The sequence below is a fragment of the Oncorhynchus mykiss genome, chromosome 5, assembly GCF_013265735.2.
Source record: "Oncorhynchus mykiss isolate Arlee chromosome 5, USDA_OmykA_1.1, whole genome shotgun sequence".
Taxonomy (NCBI): domain Eukaryota; kingdom Metazoa; phylum Chordata; class Actinopteri; order Salmoniformes; family Salmonidae; genus Oncorhynchus; species Oncorhynchus mykiss.
Window position 1 is genome coordinate 31,830,699 of NC_048569.1, and position 18,866 is coordinate 31,849,564.

Sequence of the window (18,866 nt, forward strand, 5' to 3'; positions counted from 1 at the left end):
TGGCTGGTTGAAATATGATTTTCATGTGTTTGTATGCGGGGTACTGTCCTCAGATAATCGCATGGTCTGCCTTCGCCGTAAAGCCTATTTTGAAATCTGACACTGCGGCTGGATTAACAAGAAGTTAAGCTTTATTTTGATGTATTACACATGTATGTTTTGTGAATTGTTATTATGAGTATTTTTGTTTTTTAATCTGGCGCGCTAAAATTTCACTGGATGTTGTCAAATCAATCAAGTTACCAGGATTCGAGCTGGAATGGGGGTGAAGGGATCCGACATGAAGGTCAGTCAATCTGGAAAATTTCAAGAACTTTTAAAGTTTCTTAAAGTGCAGTCGCAAAAACCATCAAGTGCTATGATGAAACTGGCTCTCATAAGGACCGCCACAGGAAAGGAAGACCCAGAGTTACCTCTGCAGCAGAGGATAAGTTCATTACAGTTACTAGCCTCAGAAACTGCAGCCCAAATAAATGCTTCACAGAGTTAAAGTAACAGACACATCACAACATCAACTGTTCAGAGGAGACTGCGTGAATCAATCCTTCATGGTTGAATTGCTGCAAAGAAACCACTATTAAAGAACACCAATGAGAAGAAGAGACTTGCTTGGGCCAAGAAACACGAGCAATGGACATTAGACCGGTGGAAATCTGTCCATTGGTCTGATGAGTGTTGTGGAAATTCTACTCAATAATGAGAAGAGACAACGTCCGTCACCAATCAGGATATTACTTTATTCAAAACTTATTAATAACATAGATTCATTATTGCAATAATGAAGCTTGTCGACAAACCATCTGTAGGTGATTCGTTGAGATGCCCAATGAGCGGACTTGAGCAACACCATTTTATAGCAAAGTCCATACTCCTGGATGTTCATGACAAAAAACAGATGTATGGAATGGGTCACAAGGTTAAGATTTGTATGAAAGATACTGTCTGCTGTGAATTAGAAGTATCTGCTGTAAAAACAGTTCTCATTGTGTAGAGACCATGGACTGGACCTGGTGTCATCTCTCCCTGGTACCTTATAGTACAGAAACATTTAGTCATGCTATGGAATGTTGTCTTTATCACCAATCGATCGTAAATCCACTGTCAGTGTTAAATCTCCCAGAGGACCACTTTCAGTCCACACACACAGATGAGAGTGTTCTAAATGAACTATTCTGTTGCATAAATCAACAATTTGTTGCAATAACAGTATGTTAACATAATCTTGTCATTTCTGTTTTGACATGAGTCCAAATTTGAGATTTTTGGTTCCAACCACCATGTCTTGGTGAGACACAGAGTAGGTGAACAGATGATCTCTGCATGTGTGGTTCCCACCGTGAAGCATGGAGTGGGAGGTGTGATGGTGTGGGAGTACTTTGCTGGTGACACTGTCAATGATTTATTTAGAATTCGAGGCACACTTAAACAGCATGGCTACCACAGCTTTCTGCAGCGATACGTCATCCCGTCTTGTTTGTGCTTAGTGGGACTATCATTTGTTTTCAACAGGATAATGACCCAAAACACACCTCTAGGCTGTGTAAGGGCTATTTGACCAAGAAGAAGAGTGATGGAATGCTCCATCAGATGACCTGGCCTCCACAATCACCCGACCTCAACCCAGTTGAGATGGTTTTGGGTGAGTTGGACTGCAGAGTGAAGAAAAAAACAGCCGCTAAGTGCTCAGAATATGTAGGAACTTCTTCTAGACTGTTGGAAAAGCAATCCAGGTGAAGCTGGTTGAGAGAATTCCAAGAGTATACAAAGCTGTCATCAAGGCAATGTTACACTCCTCGTTTGGAGAATGACCGGACCAAGGTGCGGCGTGGTAGTCGTGCATTTTCTTTATTAATGTTCCACCAAAAAAAACAATAAACAATACAACGAACGTAAAGCTTTGTAGTGCAAAACATGCAACAAACAAAGACAAGATCCCGCAACTGAAGGTGGGAAAAAGGGCTGCCTAAGTATGATCCCCAATCAGAGACAACTATAGACAGCTGCCGCTGATTGGGAACCATACCCGGCCAACAAAGAAATATACAAACTAGAATGCCCACCCAAATCACACCGTGACCTAACCAAATAGAGAAATAAAAAGGCTCTCTAAGGTCAGGGCGTGACATGCAAAAGGTGGCTACTTTGACGATCTAAATCTAAAATGTATTTTGATTTGTTTCTCACTTTTTTGCTTACTACATGATTCCATGTGTTATTTCATAGTTTTGATGTCTTCATTATTATTCTACGAAGTTGAACATAGTACAAATAAAGAAAAACCCTTGAATGAGTAGGCGTGTCCAAACTTTTGACTGGTACTGTATGACAGGCAAACACGTTCTCTACCTTCTCTCTTTTCCACTTCCCTCTTCCATTTTTGTGGTAATGCTGCAATCAATTGGTTGTAAATTTGGATTGAGCAGAAATTCCCATATATTTTTGATAGCTGCATATATGACATAACTCCATGGTTTCGATTCTTAATATTATTAATAAATATAAAGAATGTTTTTCTATTAATCAGTATATTTGAGTTAAACCATAACATTTGTTATATTTGTTCTATCTTTTCTGGAGGATAAAACTGAAAGTGTTAGCTGCTTTGTAAGGTTTGTTTAAGAAAGGGCTATAGTTTAAAGTAATGATGGACTGTTGTTTCTCTTTGCTTATTTGAGGCATTCTTGCCATAATATGGACTTGGTCTTTTACCAAATTGCGCTCTCTTTTGTATATCACCCCTACAACTGATTGGCTTAAATACATTAAGAATGAAAGAAATTCCACAAATGAACTTTCAACAAGGCACACCTGTTAATTGGAATGCATTCCAGGTGACTACCTCATTAAGCTGGTTGAGAGAATGCCAAGAGTGTGCAAAGCTGTCATCAAGGCAAATGGTGGCCACTTTGAAGAATCTCAAATATAAAATATATTTTTTTTAACACTTGTTTGGTTACCTCATGATTCCACATGTGTTTTTTCATAGTTTGATGTCTTTTGACTGGTACTGTGTATTAAAGATACAAATTGGCTGAAAGGAATTGGCATAAATAGATAAATAAAACAGTTTAATTTGTGGACAAAAATGTTGACAGCTGTGCCATACCGTTTGCAAAATAAATGGGAAGAGATTTTCAATGTACCGATTCCATGGCACATGGTTCATGAACTGGTGCAAAAAACAACACTTGATCCAATACTGAGTTTTTCAATTAAAATTATTATACAACATTTTTGCCACCAACAGAATGCTATATTTTGGGGTAATACAACAATCTCAGCTCTGTAGATTTTGCTGCAAAGAGACAGAATCACTAGATAATTTATTCTGGTATTGCCTCTATTTAGCTTGTTTCTGGTCACAGGTTCAGGAATGGTAAAAAAAAATCCCCCAAAAAATCCCAACATTCACTTAAAATGAACCTTACAAATAGCACTGTGTGGCGATTTGGAAAGCCATAGTCAGTCAATAAATAATATAATAATACTCATCTTGAGCTCACAATCTGTGGATAATGTACAGTACGATTAGAAATGTTCAAAATGTATGTAAAACCTCACAGCACAGTTGAAAAATATATGGCACATGGAAACCAAAATGAGAGTGGTCTATGGTGATAGGTCGGATGGGCTGAGGGGTGGGATGAAAGAGTTTATGATTGGTAATCTATCACTGTTACGTGATTGCTTTATAAAAAAGCACCATATATGCTAAACGTGAATGCAAAATGTGTATGTAAACTACTATTCAAAAGTGTGGGATCACATAGAAACGTCCTTGTTTTTTAAAGAAAAGCACCTTTTTTGTTGATTAAAATAACATCAAATTGATCAGAAATACAGTGTAGGCATTGTTAAAATGTTGTAAATGACTATTATACCTGGAAACGGCTGATTTTTAATATCTACATTGGTGTACAGAGGCATATTATCAGCAACCATTACTCCTGTGTTCCAATGGCATGTTTTGTTAGCTAATCCAAGTTTATCATTTTAAAAAGGCTAATTGATCATTAGAAAACGCTTTTGCAATAATGTTAGCACAGCTGAAAACTGTTGTTCTATTTAAAGAAGCAATAAAACTGGCCTTCTTTAGACTAGTTGAATATCTGGAGCATCAGCATTTGTGAGTTCAAATATAGGCTCAAAATGGCCAGAAACAAATAACTTTCTTCTGAAACACGTCAGTCTATTCTTATTTTGAGAAATGAAGGCTATTCCACGCGAGAAATTGCCAAGAAACTGAAGATTTCATACAACCCTGTGTACTACTCCCTTCACAGAACAGCGCAACAGGCTCTAACCAGATAAACTTGGATTAGCTAACACAACCTGCCATTGGAACACAGGAGTGATAATGGGCCTCTGAACGCCTATGTAGATATTCCATAAAAAGTCATGGAATATGATGGATGGGTGGGTTAATGGATGGATGGGTTAATAAAAAAATCCCCAAATAAAAAATGGTTTTCATAACTTTGTGCTAGCTGGGAGGCCTACTCGGCATGGCTCATCTCCTCCCTTCTGACCCCCATCTCTGGGCCTGAACAATGATCCGTTCTTTCACCCTAACTCTCAGTTAAGCCCCTGCAGTGTGCAGGGACTGGGCTCCTGCAGGGCCTTCCCCTGAGATAACACAATTGTAGGATTTAGCAGAAGGCCTCTCCACACCTCTCCCCTACTCCACTGCGTAGGTAATGATCTCTTCTGCCCTAGCCTTACCTCTGGTCCTGACTTTGGAGGGGATGTTGAGGCCCAGCCTACAAATCCCGGGCCAAGGGCCCTGGTCTAGCTATAGTGCTTCTGTCTCAACCAGCAAGGCCTGGCTGACAGCTGATGGATCTCCATCTGAAATCTCTCCACATGAACTGTGTCAACAGCAAACTAGTGTACAGTAGTGAGTATGTGACTATGACCAGCTGTTTTTCCTGACCGTAAGACCTGGTTAGGAAAAAAGCTCTATACACTGTAAGCTACATTTCCTAGTCAACTGACCTGGCCACGATAAACTGTACATTACACATTGTATAAAATATATACCAGCTAACACATTTGGTTCCCTGGAAGTTGTGGAAACACATGTTTTTGGTTTCCCATTGGTTCTGGGAATTGAAGTCATACGTTTTCTTACCGGTAAAATCATTGTTTAAACATTCTGAGAGCGGAAGTGAACATTTAGCCTGTTCTGGGAATGTACAATTTTAGGTTGCAGGGAGGTACTGAGAACGTTTTACTATGTTTCCCTAAAAGGTTGCCTGGGTGGTTTTATTAACGTTCTGAAAATGGAAATTATAGGTTATTTGAAGGTGTGGCCAATTAGTGGGTGCAGCCAACACACTTAATAAGAGAGTACAGAGAGTGTTTTGTTGATGCTGAGAATAGAATGTATATGTTTTTAAATAAAACATTTATTGTGGTTTTTACATTCTTTTAAAGGTTCAAAAGAAAACTTGAGTAACGTTCAAATAATGTTATTTAAAAACAAATCATTTTAAATTGGGAATGTTCTCAAATAGTTCAAGAATGTTAGGAAGCAAAGTTCTTCTGTGGGAATTTTGGTACTTCAGCATAACGTTTCCTACATGGTTCTATTTAAAGTCATGTTCTCAAATTATTATTGTCACGACTTCCACAGAAGTCGGCTCCTCTCCTTGTTCAGGTGCCGTTCGGCGGTCGACGTCACCGGCCTTCTAGCCATCGCCGTTCCATTTGTTTTGTCTAGTTCCCGGCACACCTGGTTTACATTCCCTAATCACATTGTATATATACATTCCTCTGTTCCCCCCCCATGTCCTTGTGTGTAATTGTTTTGTTTCATGTTCAGTGTGACGCTCCAGGCTGGTTATTACCCCCTGGGTATTCTTGTTTAACCCATAGGAGGTTTGATTATTAACGTTAGTTTTTTTGCCCATTTCTCTTTTTGCATTTCGGCTGGAGGTTTTACGCAATTGCGTCCATTTGTTGTGCTTCTGCCCTAATAAAGAGTGCGCCTACCATTAGGGTCCGGGTTAATTAGGGAAGCCATGATCTCCCTGACCATGGTGACGCAGGGGAGTCACGAGGAGAGAATCAGTCTCTTCCTCATTGACTCTCCTGCATTTCTCGTGGTACTAAGCCTTCCCTTGATGGTCATGACCCCACCATTTCATGGCAACAGAGGGCTCTAACCGGGTGGTCTTGACCAGGTCTCCACCGTGCGCATTCCCCCAGAATATGCTGATTTGGCTCTCATTTTCTCCAAAAAGAAGGTGACTCAATTACCACGCCATCGATGGGGGGATTGTGCGATAAATCTCCTGGTAGATGCTGCACTTCCCAGGAGTAACGTGTATCCCCTGTCGCAAGCGGAGAAGGCAGCTATGGAGACATATGTTTCTGAATCCCTGCGTCAGGGGTATATTCGGCCCTCCACTTCACCCGCCTCCTCGAGTTTCTTTTTTGTGGAGAAGAAAAAGAAGGGAGGTCTGCACCCGTGCATTGACTATCGAGGTCTCAATCAAATCACAGTGAGGTACAGTTACCCGCTACCTCTCATTGCCATGGCGATCGAGTCAATGCACGGGGCGCGCTTCTTCAATAAACTGGATCTCAGGAGCGCTTACAACCTGGTGTGTATCCGGGAGAGGGACGAGTGAAAGACGGCGTTCAGTACCACCTCAGGGCATTTTGAATATCTCGTCATGCCGTTCAGGTTGATGAATGCTCCATCAGTCTTCCAATCCTTTGTAGATGAGATTTTCAGGGACCTGCACTGGCAGGGTGTAGTGATGTACTCCGCTACACGCGCCAAGCATGTGTCCTTGGTGCACAGATTACTTGGACGACTGTTGGAGCATGACCTGTACGTCAAGGCTGAGAAATGCCTGTTCTTCCAGCAGGCTGTTTCCTTCCTAGGGTATCGCATTTCAACATCAGGGGTGGAGATGGAGAGTGACCACATTGCAGCCGTGTGTAATTGGCCGACTCCCACCACGGTAAAGGAGGTGCAGCGGCTTTTAGGGTTTGCCAATTACTACTGGAGATTTATCTGGGGTTATGGCCACGTGGCTGCTCCCTGTACCTCACTGCTGAAGGGGGGTCCTGTACATTTGCAGTGGTCGGCTGAGGCGGACAGGGCTTTTGAGCACCTAAGGGCTCTGGTTACCTCGGCTCCCGTGCTGGCCCATCCGGATCCCTCTTTGGCGTTCATAGTGGAGAGGGACGTGTCAGAGGCTGGGATAGGAGCCGTGCTCTCTTAGCGCACGGGCACGCCACAGAAGCTCCGCCCCTGTGCTTTCTTCTCAAAGAAGCTCAGCCCGGCGGAGCGGATCTATGATGTGGGGGACCGGGAGTTGTTGGCTGTGGTTAAATCTTTGAAGGCATGGAGACATTGGCTTGAGGTGGCTAAACACCCTTTTCTCATCTGGACTGACCACCGCAACCTCAAGTACATCCGGGCAGCGAGGAGACTGAACCCTTGTCAGGCAAGGTGGGCCATGTTTTTTACCCGTTTTGTATTTACCCTGTCCTACAGACCAGGTTCCCAAAATATGAAGGCATGTATGTCCTGGCTGTATGACACAGAAGAGCGGCCCATGGATCAGACTCCCATACTCAAGGCCTCCTGCCTGGTAGCGCCGGTCTTGTGTGAGCTGGACGCGAACATTGAGCAGGCATTACGTACAGAGCCCACTCCCCTACAGTGTCCTGTCGGGCATGTGTACACACCGTCTGCTGTCCGTGACCAGTTGATCTATTGAGCCCACACGTCACCCTCCTCTGGTCATCCGGGGATCGGTCGGACGGAGCGCTGTCTGAGTGGGAAGTACTGGTGGCCTACCTTGGCAAAGGACATGAGGGTTTATGTGTCCTCCTGTTTGGTGTGTGCCCAGTGTAAGGCTCCTAGACACCTGCCCAGAGGTAAGCTACATTCCTTACCCGTTCCACAGCGGCCTTGGTCACACCTGTCAGTGGATTTTCCAACCGATCTTCTGCCCTCACAGGGAAACACCACGATCCTAGTCGTTGTGGATCGTTTCTCTAAGTCCTGTCGTCTCCTCCCTTTGCCCGGTCACCCTACGGCCCTATAGACCGCGGAGGCCTTGTTTACACACATCTTCCAGCACTACGGGGTGCCTGAGGATATAGTGTCTGATAGGGGTCCCCAGTTCACTTCGAGAGTCTGAAGGACGTTCATGAAACATCTGGGGATCTCGGTCAGCTTCACCTCAGGTTTTCACCACGAGAGTAATGGGCAGTTGGAGAGAGTTAACCAGGATGCGGGCAGGTTTCTGCGGTCGTATTGCCAGGACCGGCCAGGGGAGTGGGCGGCGTTCGTGCCCTAGTTCGAGATGGCGCAGAACTCGCTCCGCAACAGGAGTCAGGTGCGGGATGTTCCTCCTCCCCCTCTGGACATTGCACGTACTCCGTGCGTTCCATCCTGGATTTGAGGCGTCGAGGCGTCGGGCAAGGGGCCTTCAGTACCTCGTGGAGTGGGAGGGGTACGGTCCGGAGGAGAGATGCTGGGCTCCGGTGGTGGACGTGTTGGACCCTGAACTGATGCGGGCGTTCCACCGTCTCAGGCCAGATCGCCCTGCGCCTCGCCCTCCGGGTCGTCCCCGAGGCCGGTGTCTGCGCCCTGCTGGAGCCGCACGTCAAGGGGGGGTACTGTCACAACTTCCACCGAAGTCGGCTCCTCTCCTTGTTCAGGCGGCGTTCGGCGGTCGACGTCACCGGCCTTCTAGACATCGCCTCTCCATTTTTCATTGTTCCATTTGTTTTGTCTTGTTCCCCGCACACTTGGTTTACATTCCCTAATCACATTGTGTGTGTGTGTGTGTATATATATATATATATATATATATATTCCTCTGTTCCCCCCCATGTCCTTGTGTGGAATTGTTTTGTTTCATGTTCAGTGTGACGCTCCAGGCTTACTTCCCCACTGGGTATTCTTGTTCAACCCATAGGAGGTTTGATTATTTGTTTTGTGACTGTATTTTGCCCATTTCTCTTTTTGCATTTCGGCTGGAGGTTTGACGCAGTTACGTCCATTTGTTGTGCTTCTGCCCTAATAAAGAGTGCGCCTGATCACAACTCTCTGCTCCCCTGCACCTGACTTCAACACCAGTAGCGCATACGCTGACAATTATTGCTAGAACATGACCAAAATTTAAAAAAATAAATAATTATGGAATGAAATACCAGGAAAATGTAAAACATTTGTCAAGTTCCTGAAATGTTCTGAGAATGTTCCAAAGCCAAGCAACTATCCTGCACCATTCCCAGAAAGTTGTGTGAAGGTTCTGTGAAAAATAACCATAGGACAACGACACTCTCACCAAGCTCCAAAAACATATGGTTCTCAGAACTTTGTACTAGCTGAGTATATAACCTAATATCAAAATATAATTCATTGACATGATCATTCAAAAGCAGGACACCTAGCATACTGTATTTTACCTTTAAAAGCTATTTTAGTTAACACTGTGGGTGATCTCATACTTTGGCCAGATGTGATCTCTTCACATTTGAACTGCCAGCACTTTTGTTCTTTCTATAATTGTCTAAAAAGGTCAATGGGCATTTGAGAGACACATGGAAGGTGTTCATTAAATGTACCAAGAACATTGACTGTCTTTTTAATATATCCACCCAACTCTTTTCACCATCAGGAACAGTTTGATACAAATCCCTAGTGCTCTAACAGACAGTAGATATTGCTATTGTGGACATTTTCTCTGGATCGTCCCAATATTAAATCCATTAGGGCATTAAATCAATAGTAAGCCATTGTGCAAGCTACAGTTGGCCATCAGAGTTGCTTTTTTGGAGAGAATTCCGAGAGTTGGCCAAATCATTTTTTAAACAAATTGGATGAGGAGAATTAATTGTATTTTCCAAACTGATGAACCCAGGTCCCGATTGGCTGGCTCTTATCCTAACATCATGCAGTCGGCAGCCTGCTCTGCAGAACTATATTTTTCTGAGTGCCCCTGGTTGAAAATAACGTACTGTAATTGAAATGAGTGTCTAGGTAATTCTTCATCCCTCCCTTTATTTATGTATTTTCTAATCACATAATTGTTGTTCTATTTTTTCCCTACAGCATTTTTTCCCTTCATCAATTTTTATTGCCTGCAGTGTGCTCTATGGAATAGAGGGAGGAATTGGAAGTCAATTTTATTAATGGCAAACAACAATTACGTCAACTCCCTCAAAGTTATCTTTTGTAATTCACTTGTAAATAAGTCAATGTCGTCTGGCTGGAATGTTGCTACCGTCCCTTTCTATGAGATTGAAACCATCACCTCACCATCTCTATCATTTCACCACTGGCGTCATTGGTATCTAAGCACTCTGAAACACACTTAAGCTACACCCATGCACGCACATGTACACACACACACACACACACACACACACACACACACACACACGCACACACCACAACCACAAAATGACTGCTTCAAAGTGCAAAATGTAATCTTCTCCCTTATATGCTGTGAGTAGTAAACCATTTTGAGAACAGGCTGTCTATGTCTTATTGTCATCTGCATGTGGGCTTTGACATACACAGAGGGCATATTGCCTCTCGGCTTCAGCTCCATATTTTATGATACCAAGAGGGGATGTGTGGAGAGGAGGTACACCAGCAGAGAGAGATGACAGATTCCTCTGTAGTGCAGTTTATAGGACCTGAGGGTCAAATGGCACAAATAACCAGCATTGGTTTAATTAGTAGAATTTGACACTTCAAACAATGAAAGGAAAGTTTGGAGGTAATGTCAACTACTGTAGCGTACTGTACATATCCAAAGCCTCTGCTTTTGGCATACAGTGGCTTCAATGTTCCCACATAAGTGCAATACTAACAAGAATATAATAGCAACGTTTTCGATGCTCATCCACCATTTTCACATGGAAATACGGATATTTCACAGCCATTTATACCACCAGCTGGATAAAATGATAATTCAATCTTAATACTCTAAAGAGACTCTCAAAGACTAAAGAGGTGTCACCAGCTCAGGAATGACATTGAAGTGTTTTCACTTTTGAGGAGTTTGTGATAGTTGGCACATTATAATACCAATCTTATGACAAAAGCTCTCTAATGAACTCTTAACTCAGAGATGATAATTGCTCTTGGAGGATAGATTTCAGTTGTAGTACACTTTAAAATAAATCAGCCACTTTGGAATAATGTGAAAACAATAGCTTTAAAAACACACCATGAAATAGCAGCATTTGAAAACTCATCTCTTTCTCCTCAAATCGTATCATCCTGAAAGATACAGGCTGTTCATCTGCCTGTCACATATCAGTTGGATGACAAAACGTTAGTCTTCCAAGCAACAGAGGCCAATACAGAGGTTGCATGGGAATTAAGCCCTTTTAAAACCTATTGATTCCCTTTGAGCGAATGGCAGGGGGAACTTGAAAGCGTTTATGACAGACAGAGTAATTCTCTGTATTCAAACAGCATTTAATGATCCCTTCAGGGAGGGATGCAGTGGTGTAGTTAAAAAAGAGCTCCGAATTGCTGATGCAATTTTATACTGGAGGTAAACTACATACATTAAAAAGGAATAGCTTGTCTCAGAAACTTGACCACTCTTACAGTGGCTTTCATCACTGTCCCAATGGGAGCTGTGGTATATCTAAGGCACGGTTGATGATGATTATTCATAGGAGGAAAGTAAGAGATGATAACTGTTGACACAAATGATTCCTTCAAAAGCAATCAGCTAATTTCTACGTTTGTCTACTTTTCTATCTTTGCGACCTAATTTTGTTGTCACTCAAAGCTGATAATTGCATAGCATTTACTGTCACTATTTTCATCTTTAATACAGTGTGTGAACAAAGTATACCCAAGCCAAAAAATATACTTCTGTAATTTAGTTCATCGAATCAGCAGATACGTAGTACCAGTCAAAAGTTTGGACACACCTTCTTTATGTTCTATTCTACATTGTAGAATAATAGTGAAGACATCAAAACTATGAAATAACACATATGGAATCATGTAGAAACCAAAAAAGTGTTAAACAATTCAAAATATATCGTATATTTCAGATTATTTCAATAGCCACTCTTTGCCTTGATGACAACTTTGCACACTCTTGGCATTCTCTCAACAAGCTTCATGAGGTAGTCACCTGGAATGCTTTTCCAAACCATCTCAATTGGGTTGAGGTCGGATGATTGTGGAGGCCAGGTCATCTAATGCAGCACTCCATCACTCTCCTTCTTGGTAAAATAGTCCTTACACAGCCTGGAGGTTTGTTTTGGATCATTGCCCTGTTGAAAAACAAATTATAGTCCCACTAAGCACAAACCAGATGGGATTGCGTATGCTGTGGTAGCCAAGCTGGTTAAGTGTGCCTTGAATTCTAAATAAATCACAGACAGTGTCAGCAGCAAAGCACCCCTACGCCATCACACCTCCTCCTCCATGCTTTACGGTGGGAACCACACATGCGGAGATCATCCGTTCACCTACTCTGCGTCTCACAAAGACACGGCGGTTGGAACCAAAAATCTCAAATTTAGACTCATCAGATCATGGACAGATTTCCACCCGTCTAATATCCATTGCTCGTGTTTCTTGGCCCAAGCAAATCTCTTCTAATTATCGGTGTCCTTTAGTTGTGGTTTCTTTGCAGCAATTCGACCATGCAAGCCTTATTCACGCAGTCTCCTCTGAACAGTTGATGTTGAGATGTTGTGAAGTATTTATTTGGGCTGCAATTTCTGAGGCTGGTAACTCTAATGAACTTATCCTCTGCAGCAGAGAACTCTGGGTCTTCCTTCCCTGTGGTGGTCCTCATGAGAGCCAGTTTCATCATAGCGCTTGATGGTTTTTGTAACTGCACTTGAAGAACCTTTCATAGTTCTTGAAATGTTCCGGATTGACTGACCTTCATGTTGCTCTTTGCTTATTTGAGCTGTTCTTGCCATAATATGGACTTGGTATTTTACCAAATAGGGCTATATTCTGTATACCACCTCTACCTTGTCACAACACAACTAATTGGCTCAAACGCATTAAGAAGGAAAGAAATTCCACAAAGGCACATCTATTAATTGAAATTAAATCCAGGTGACTACCTCATGAAGCTTGTTGAGAGAATGCCAAGCTGTCATCAAGGCAAAGGGTGGCTATTTGAAGAATCTCAAATATACAATATATTTTGAAGTGTTTAACATTTTTTGGTTTCTACATGATTCCATGTGTTATTTCATAGTTTTGATGTCTTCACTATTATTCTACAATGTAGAAAATAGTCAAAATAAAGAAAAACTCTGGGATCAATAGGTGTGTCCAAACTTTTGACTGGTACTATATATATAGTCTAAAATGGAACATTCTAAGATTGTATGTCTGTTGTATCTTCTTAGCCAAAGTTATTCATACCAAGTCCTGAAAGGCCACAGCGGTAGCATACTTCTGTCCTTGCCTAGGACTGTCACATTTGATTCAACAAATCAACACCTTTATTAGCTAAATTATGTGTGCTACTAATGGTCTGGAACAAAAGTCCACACATACTGCAGCCCTCCACCACCAGGAGTGAAAAACACTGTTCTATATAATGTAGAAATGGAGTGCTAACATTATATATCATAGCTCCATACAGAGTGCCACTAATAGAGTCTGAGCACCAATACATACTTGAGCTTAAACCTTTCATGCTATTATTCAGCATGCAAGCCTTCGCTTCGATCAACACTAGTCAGATCTTCCCTATTGATTGAGAGGACCAGGATGAATTGTGTGGGTAAGTTAAAATGTTATGATGCTTACTGGGTTTGAACAACACTAGCAACATCAGGATTGTGGGTTTGATTACTTCATGGGCCACACACGCTACAGATAAAAGTCTCTGTTAACCTGTATGACCATATTATTATCATTAGGACAAGAGACCCAAGACCAAAGTAACGGAAGAGGATCACTGAGAGCGGAATTGTGGAGCAAATTCGATTCCATCTCTGTTTTATTAGTCAAAATAGATTCAAATGAATTTCACAAATCGTGCAAAACTCCCTAAGAGGTGTTTTCCCTAAATGGACTTGAGAATGGACTGACCCCGACCTTAACACCCCTCCCCACAGCCAATGTAGCCTCCCGTAGTGAAAGTACGATAAGAGATACAGTTGGGTATGTTTACCTTGCAGATGGAGCTTGCTCTCTGGGCTCTGCAGGAGGACGGAGCTCACTGAGTCCAGATTATCATAGCTGCTGCATCCCAGCGGGCCCGTGCGAGTCTCTGTCACCTGCAAGAGAATCAGGACAAATACTTCAGGAACAGTAGGGGCGAGAGACACTGCGGTGTCTCTGCGGTGAGTGTTGGGATAGGGGGTGATCATAGAGAAAATTGTTTTCATTACGATTTAACTAGACTCTGAGTAGAGATTTACACATGTAAATCATCAAGCACGCATTGATTTCATTGAAGGATTGGAACGAATGTTTGTATCATGCCTTTGTATGTCAAGCATTATTATATTTAAAAAATAGCACAAATTGTACCTACACACTGAAGAAGGATGCAAAGCCGAAACGTCAGTGTACGCTATCCCTGATGCAGTGAAAATAATAAAATAATAAAAAATTGAGGTCAACTTTAAGCAACATCTTTTTAAGTGCGGACCCATTATACCTTGTTTGTCTGAATTTGCGGGTTTAATGAACCAGCCAAGGTACAGTACCAGTCAAAAGTCGGACACATCTACTCATTCAAGGGTATTTCTTCATTTTTACTATTTTCTACATTATAGAATAATAGTGAAGACAGCAAAACTATGAAATAACACATATGGATTCACAAAGTAACCAAAAAAATGTGAAACAAATGTTTGAGATTCTTCAAAGTAGCCATCCTTTGCCTTGAAGACAGCGTTGCACACTCTTGGCATTCTCTCAACCAGCTTCAACCATGTGAGCAGCTCATAAATATCTTAACTTTACGTGTGTCACGCTAGCACATACATGTATTGCGGCGCTGAGCTAAGTAAGCTGTAATTGGGCCAGAGCACAGCAGGCCTTTCTAAGCAGCACTTTTATAAGTACCTCCTTTTTATATCCATCTGTGACGTGTACCATGACCGGCTTATTAGACACATTTTCTTTTAAGGAACTTTAAAGGCTTTGTTTCCTTTCAAAAGAGGTGAGACGTTAATGGACTTTTTTCAAACTGTGCCTGCGCCCCACTTTCTGCTAGAGAATAACACTTCCCTTATAAAAGTCGCAGTAGTGGCCTCTCTCCCAGCCCAAACTTCAATCTATGGCATAATTAGGGTAGTCAAATGTGAGGGTACTTTTAGTTCCGACTACACGTCTGACTTTAAGATTTTTTTAAAGAGAGTGCTCTTGAAAAGGGTGACTTTCCTCTTTTTAAAATCGCCTTTTCTTCCCATTATGAGATGACCGGCAGTGTTCAGTAGTACTTTCACATGATTCCAAGAAGCCAGATGAGATGCTACTAAGCAAAGGAGATTAAGAGAAAAAAAACTCTTGGCATTAACCTCAAACGAATTTCACTCAGTCTTTGGCTTGGTTAGAAAACTCTAAGCTTGAAGGTGGGGGGTTGCGTTAGCAGCTTGCATGAAGTCCAATCTCATGTGAATAGGGGTTATCGAAGATGTGGGAAGAGTCAAATACTTCATGGTGAGCAAAGAGCTACAGGTATTGATACAATTACATTGACATAGAATGCAATGATGGGTAAATCGAATCATCAAATCACCAAGTAAAATGTGTTTAGAGTCCTTAAACGTCCTCTTTCCCACTTCCTGTTCAGCCAACACTACAACACTTTGCGATTGACAATGTGACAACATTTTCCTGTCTTTAATGTTGATTCAGTGCCAGATGACAGGTTGACAAGCAGGAAATAAAACAGATGTACTGTATATCCTGGCGTCACTCTCTTATGGGGTAAAACTTGAAACCAGGGGGGAAACAAAGTGACAGGCTCCTAAAAACCCACTGGGCATAGACGTCAAGTCAGCATCTATTCCACATTGGTTCAACGTAATTTAATTGAAATGACCTGGAAACAACATTGATTCAACCATTGTGTGCTCTGCAATAACAGAGAATGCAATTGAATAGTATGCTTAACATTGAATAGTATGCCCCTTCCTGTCAAAGGGTAGATATGCTATGTTCTGCAAAACTATGACTGAATCAGAGAACAACGGACAACATCATTTTAAAAATATTTTCAAAATTGAACTGTATGTAAAGATAGATATGCTTGCAGCATCCATACCACTGCAACTCTCCACCACTCCAAACTCTAAAATGTCAGAAAGCTACAGTAGAGTTATTGACAGAGAAGCCCAAAGAATACATTTTACAAGCTCTCTGCAGCCTTGCATAACGTTTCAAAGTAGATTGATTATTGTTCTTGCCTAGCCTATCAAACAGTGGCATCTTGATGGGTGCTGACAGGGTGCTTTTCTCCCTTTTGTTGTTGCTTATCATAGAATAAATTACTTTCTGGTTGTATTGCACACACATACACAGACACACGCTCGCACACATGAGAATGCAGAAAATACAATAGACATTTTACCTCGATCAATGTGTGCTATAGTGGATCACATCCAATAATCATATTGTCAAAAGGTGGAAAGACCTATTCAGGAAAAACAGATTACCATCCTTGATAATCTGAATGCCCAGTAGGATACCAGGCAGTTTCTCTCCACACAGACACAAACACACTCTCTCTCAAACACACATACGTACAATATTGAAAAAAAATGTCATACAACATAATAAAAATACAAGGAGCAATCAAAGAGCTGAAACAGGCCAAAGAGGATTTAGAGGATCTGGATTGTTAAGCTGAACACAACTCAGAACCCCAGGGGGACCATGCTGTTTTGTAGTCCTAACTACCATGGCCCTAGAACATACTCTTTGTCTCTTCTCTGATCTCCAAAATCCAGGATACCTAGAATCACAAGCATATTTGGATTATAATGACAGGACGATAACATTGTTCCTATGTTCGTTCATTTTTTTTTTTTTTTCAATGCATACTCAATTTCTATTCAGAGCAGGGTAATTGATTTGTGGGGTGCATTACATCCTAACCACCTCTTCTCATTTAGATGGATCCCACTACCGGTTAGAGCATATTTCCTGTCAATTATGTGCATAATAGATTGCTAAGAGCACGTCACACTGGAGACCTTAGGAGCATTGGCATTTCAATATATTATGTAATGGGGATGAGTGACAACATTATGTTCAATACCCATTTTGTTAAATGACATCACCATCTATTTTTAATTAACACCAATTGTTACAATTTGTATGGTGTCTGTGAATCATAGAGCTCCAGCAAACTTTATGCACTGTTGCAGTCCTATTCCAAATTTGCAATTGTACATTTTTCCCTCAAGCACCAATTGTGACAGAAAAAATATGGCTCCAATAAGACTGGCTTTAGGAGTTGTTGATAGCTTGCTGAAGTTCAGGGAATTGCTCGTCCACGCAGTTCATATCAAATTTGATTTATCATGAGCCGAAATGCGACGAAATGTTTTCTTAAGAGCCCTTCCCAACAATGCAGAGAAAGTAAAAATGTTAACTACTACATTGACACTCACACAAAACCCACACACACACCGATACAACACAAACATACACACAGACACACTTATCACATGCTGTTGCTAATCGTCTTATTCTTACTCTTACTATTATCCATTCTGATGCCTAGTCACTTTACCATGCCTTCAGCCTATGATGTGTGTGCATGTGTGCGTGTGTGTGCGTGTGCGTGTGTGTATGTGTTGTATTGGTATGCATGTGTGTGAGTGTCAATGTAGTGTTCGTGAGTGTGTATCAGAGGAGGCTTGTGGGAAGAGCTATAGGAGGATGGACTCACTGTAATGGCTGTAATGGTGTGTTTATAGTGTGTATATACTGTATAGTCTTGTGAGTGTGCGTAGAGTCAGTGCAAGATAGGGTCAATGCAAATAGTCTTTATAACCATTTAACTATTTAGCAGTCTTACGGCTTTTTAGCAGTCTGGTGGCTTGGGGTTAGAAGCTGTCTCGGAGCCAGTTGGTCTGAGAGATGATACTCTGGTACCGTTGGTCGGATGGAAGCAGAGTGAACTGTCTATGGCTTGGGTGGCTGAAGTATTTGGCAATATAAAGCACAATCAACTAATCATTCCTTCTTCCTCCATCACTCTTTCTTTCTGAGAAATATGTAATTAACTACTAGCGGTTAAGGGCATTGGGGCCAGTAACCGAAAGGTTGCAGGTTAGAATCCGTGAGCTGACTAGGTGAAAAATCTGTCGACGTGTCCTTGAGCAAGGCACTTAACCGCAATTGTTCCTGTAAGTTGCTCTGGATAATAAATGACTAAAATGTAAATGTAAAATTACATAAATGTACATGTACTGTATATTGCCAGGTCACAATGTGCTTGAAATGTCAAGAGGAAGTAACTTGCCTCCTTCACCAACAATGAGCCCACCTATAGCACGCATGGCAGCCATTTTGTGCTGCACACCTACAAATCAGTTGTTGCAGTGCAGAGGTGAGGAGGTTTACTACTGACAACACAGCCCTTTGTGGTATAGCTACAGTAAGATAATCAAGGCACAGTTATGTGCATTATTTATTCTCAAACTCCTGAAGACATCTAGCGCTGTCCTTTAACCATATTTGCTGTTGCATAACTCTACCGACTGAGGGCAGGATTAAAATGATGGTAGCCTGAGAGAAGGAGGGAATAGATTGGGGCTTGAGGGAGGGATACATCCAGTATGATGGAGTGTCTTCATCAGGGGACTGCTGCCACTGCAGAGCTTTCTTAATCTGCCCATCACCTGCCACTCGCCTA

The 18,866-nt window shown here is 41.8% G+C and overlaps 1 protein-coding gene across 1 annotated transcript in view; it reads right to left on the minus strand.

The window, feature by feature from the left end:
- Window positions 1-18,866, minus strand: part of LOC110523605 (BMP/retinoic acid-inducible neural-specific protein 1-like) — a 163,643-nt gene that overhangs the window by 51,434 nt on the left and 93,343 nt on the right. The window contains exon 5 of the mRNA XM_021602462.2: window positions 14,160-14,265. Coding sequence (XP_021458137.2) covers window positions 14,160-14,265 — 106 coding nt within the window. The remainder of the gene's footprint in view (window positions 1-14,159; window positions 14,266-18,866) is intronic.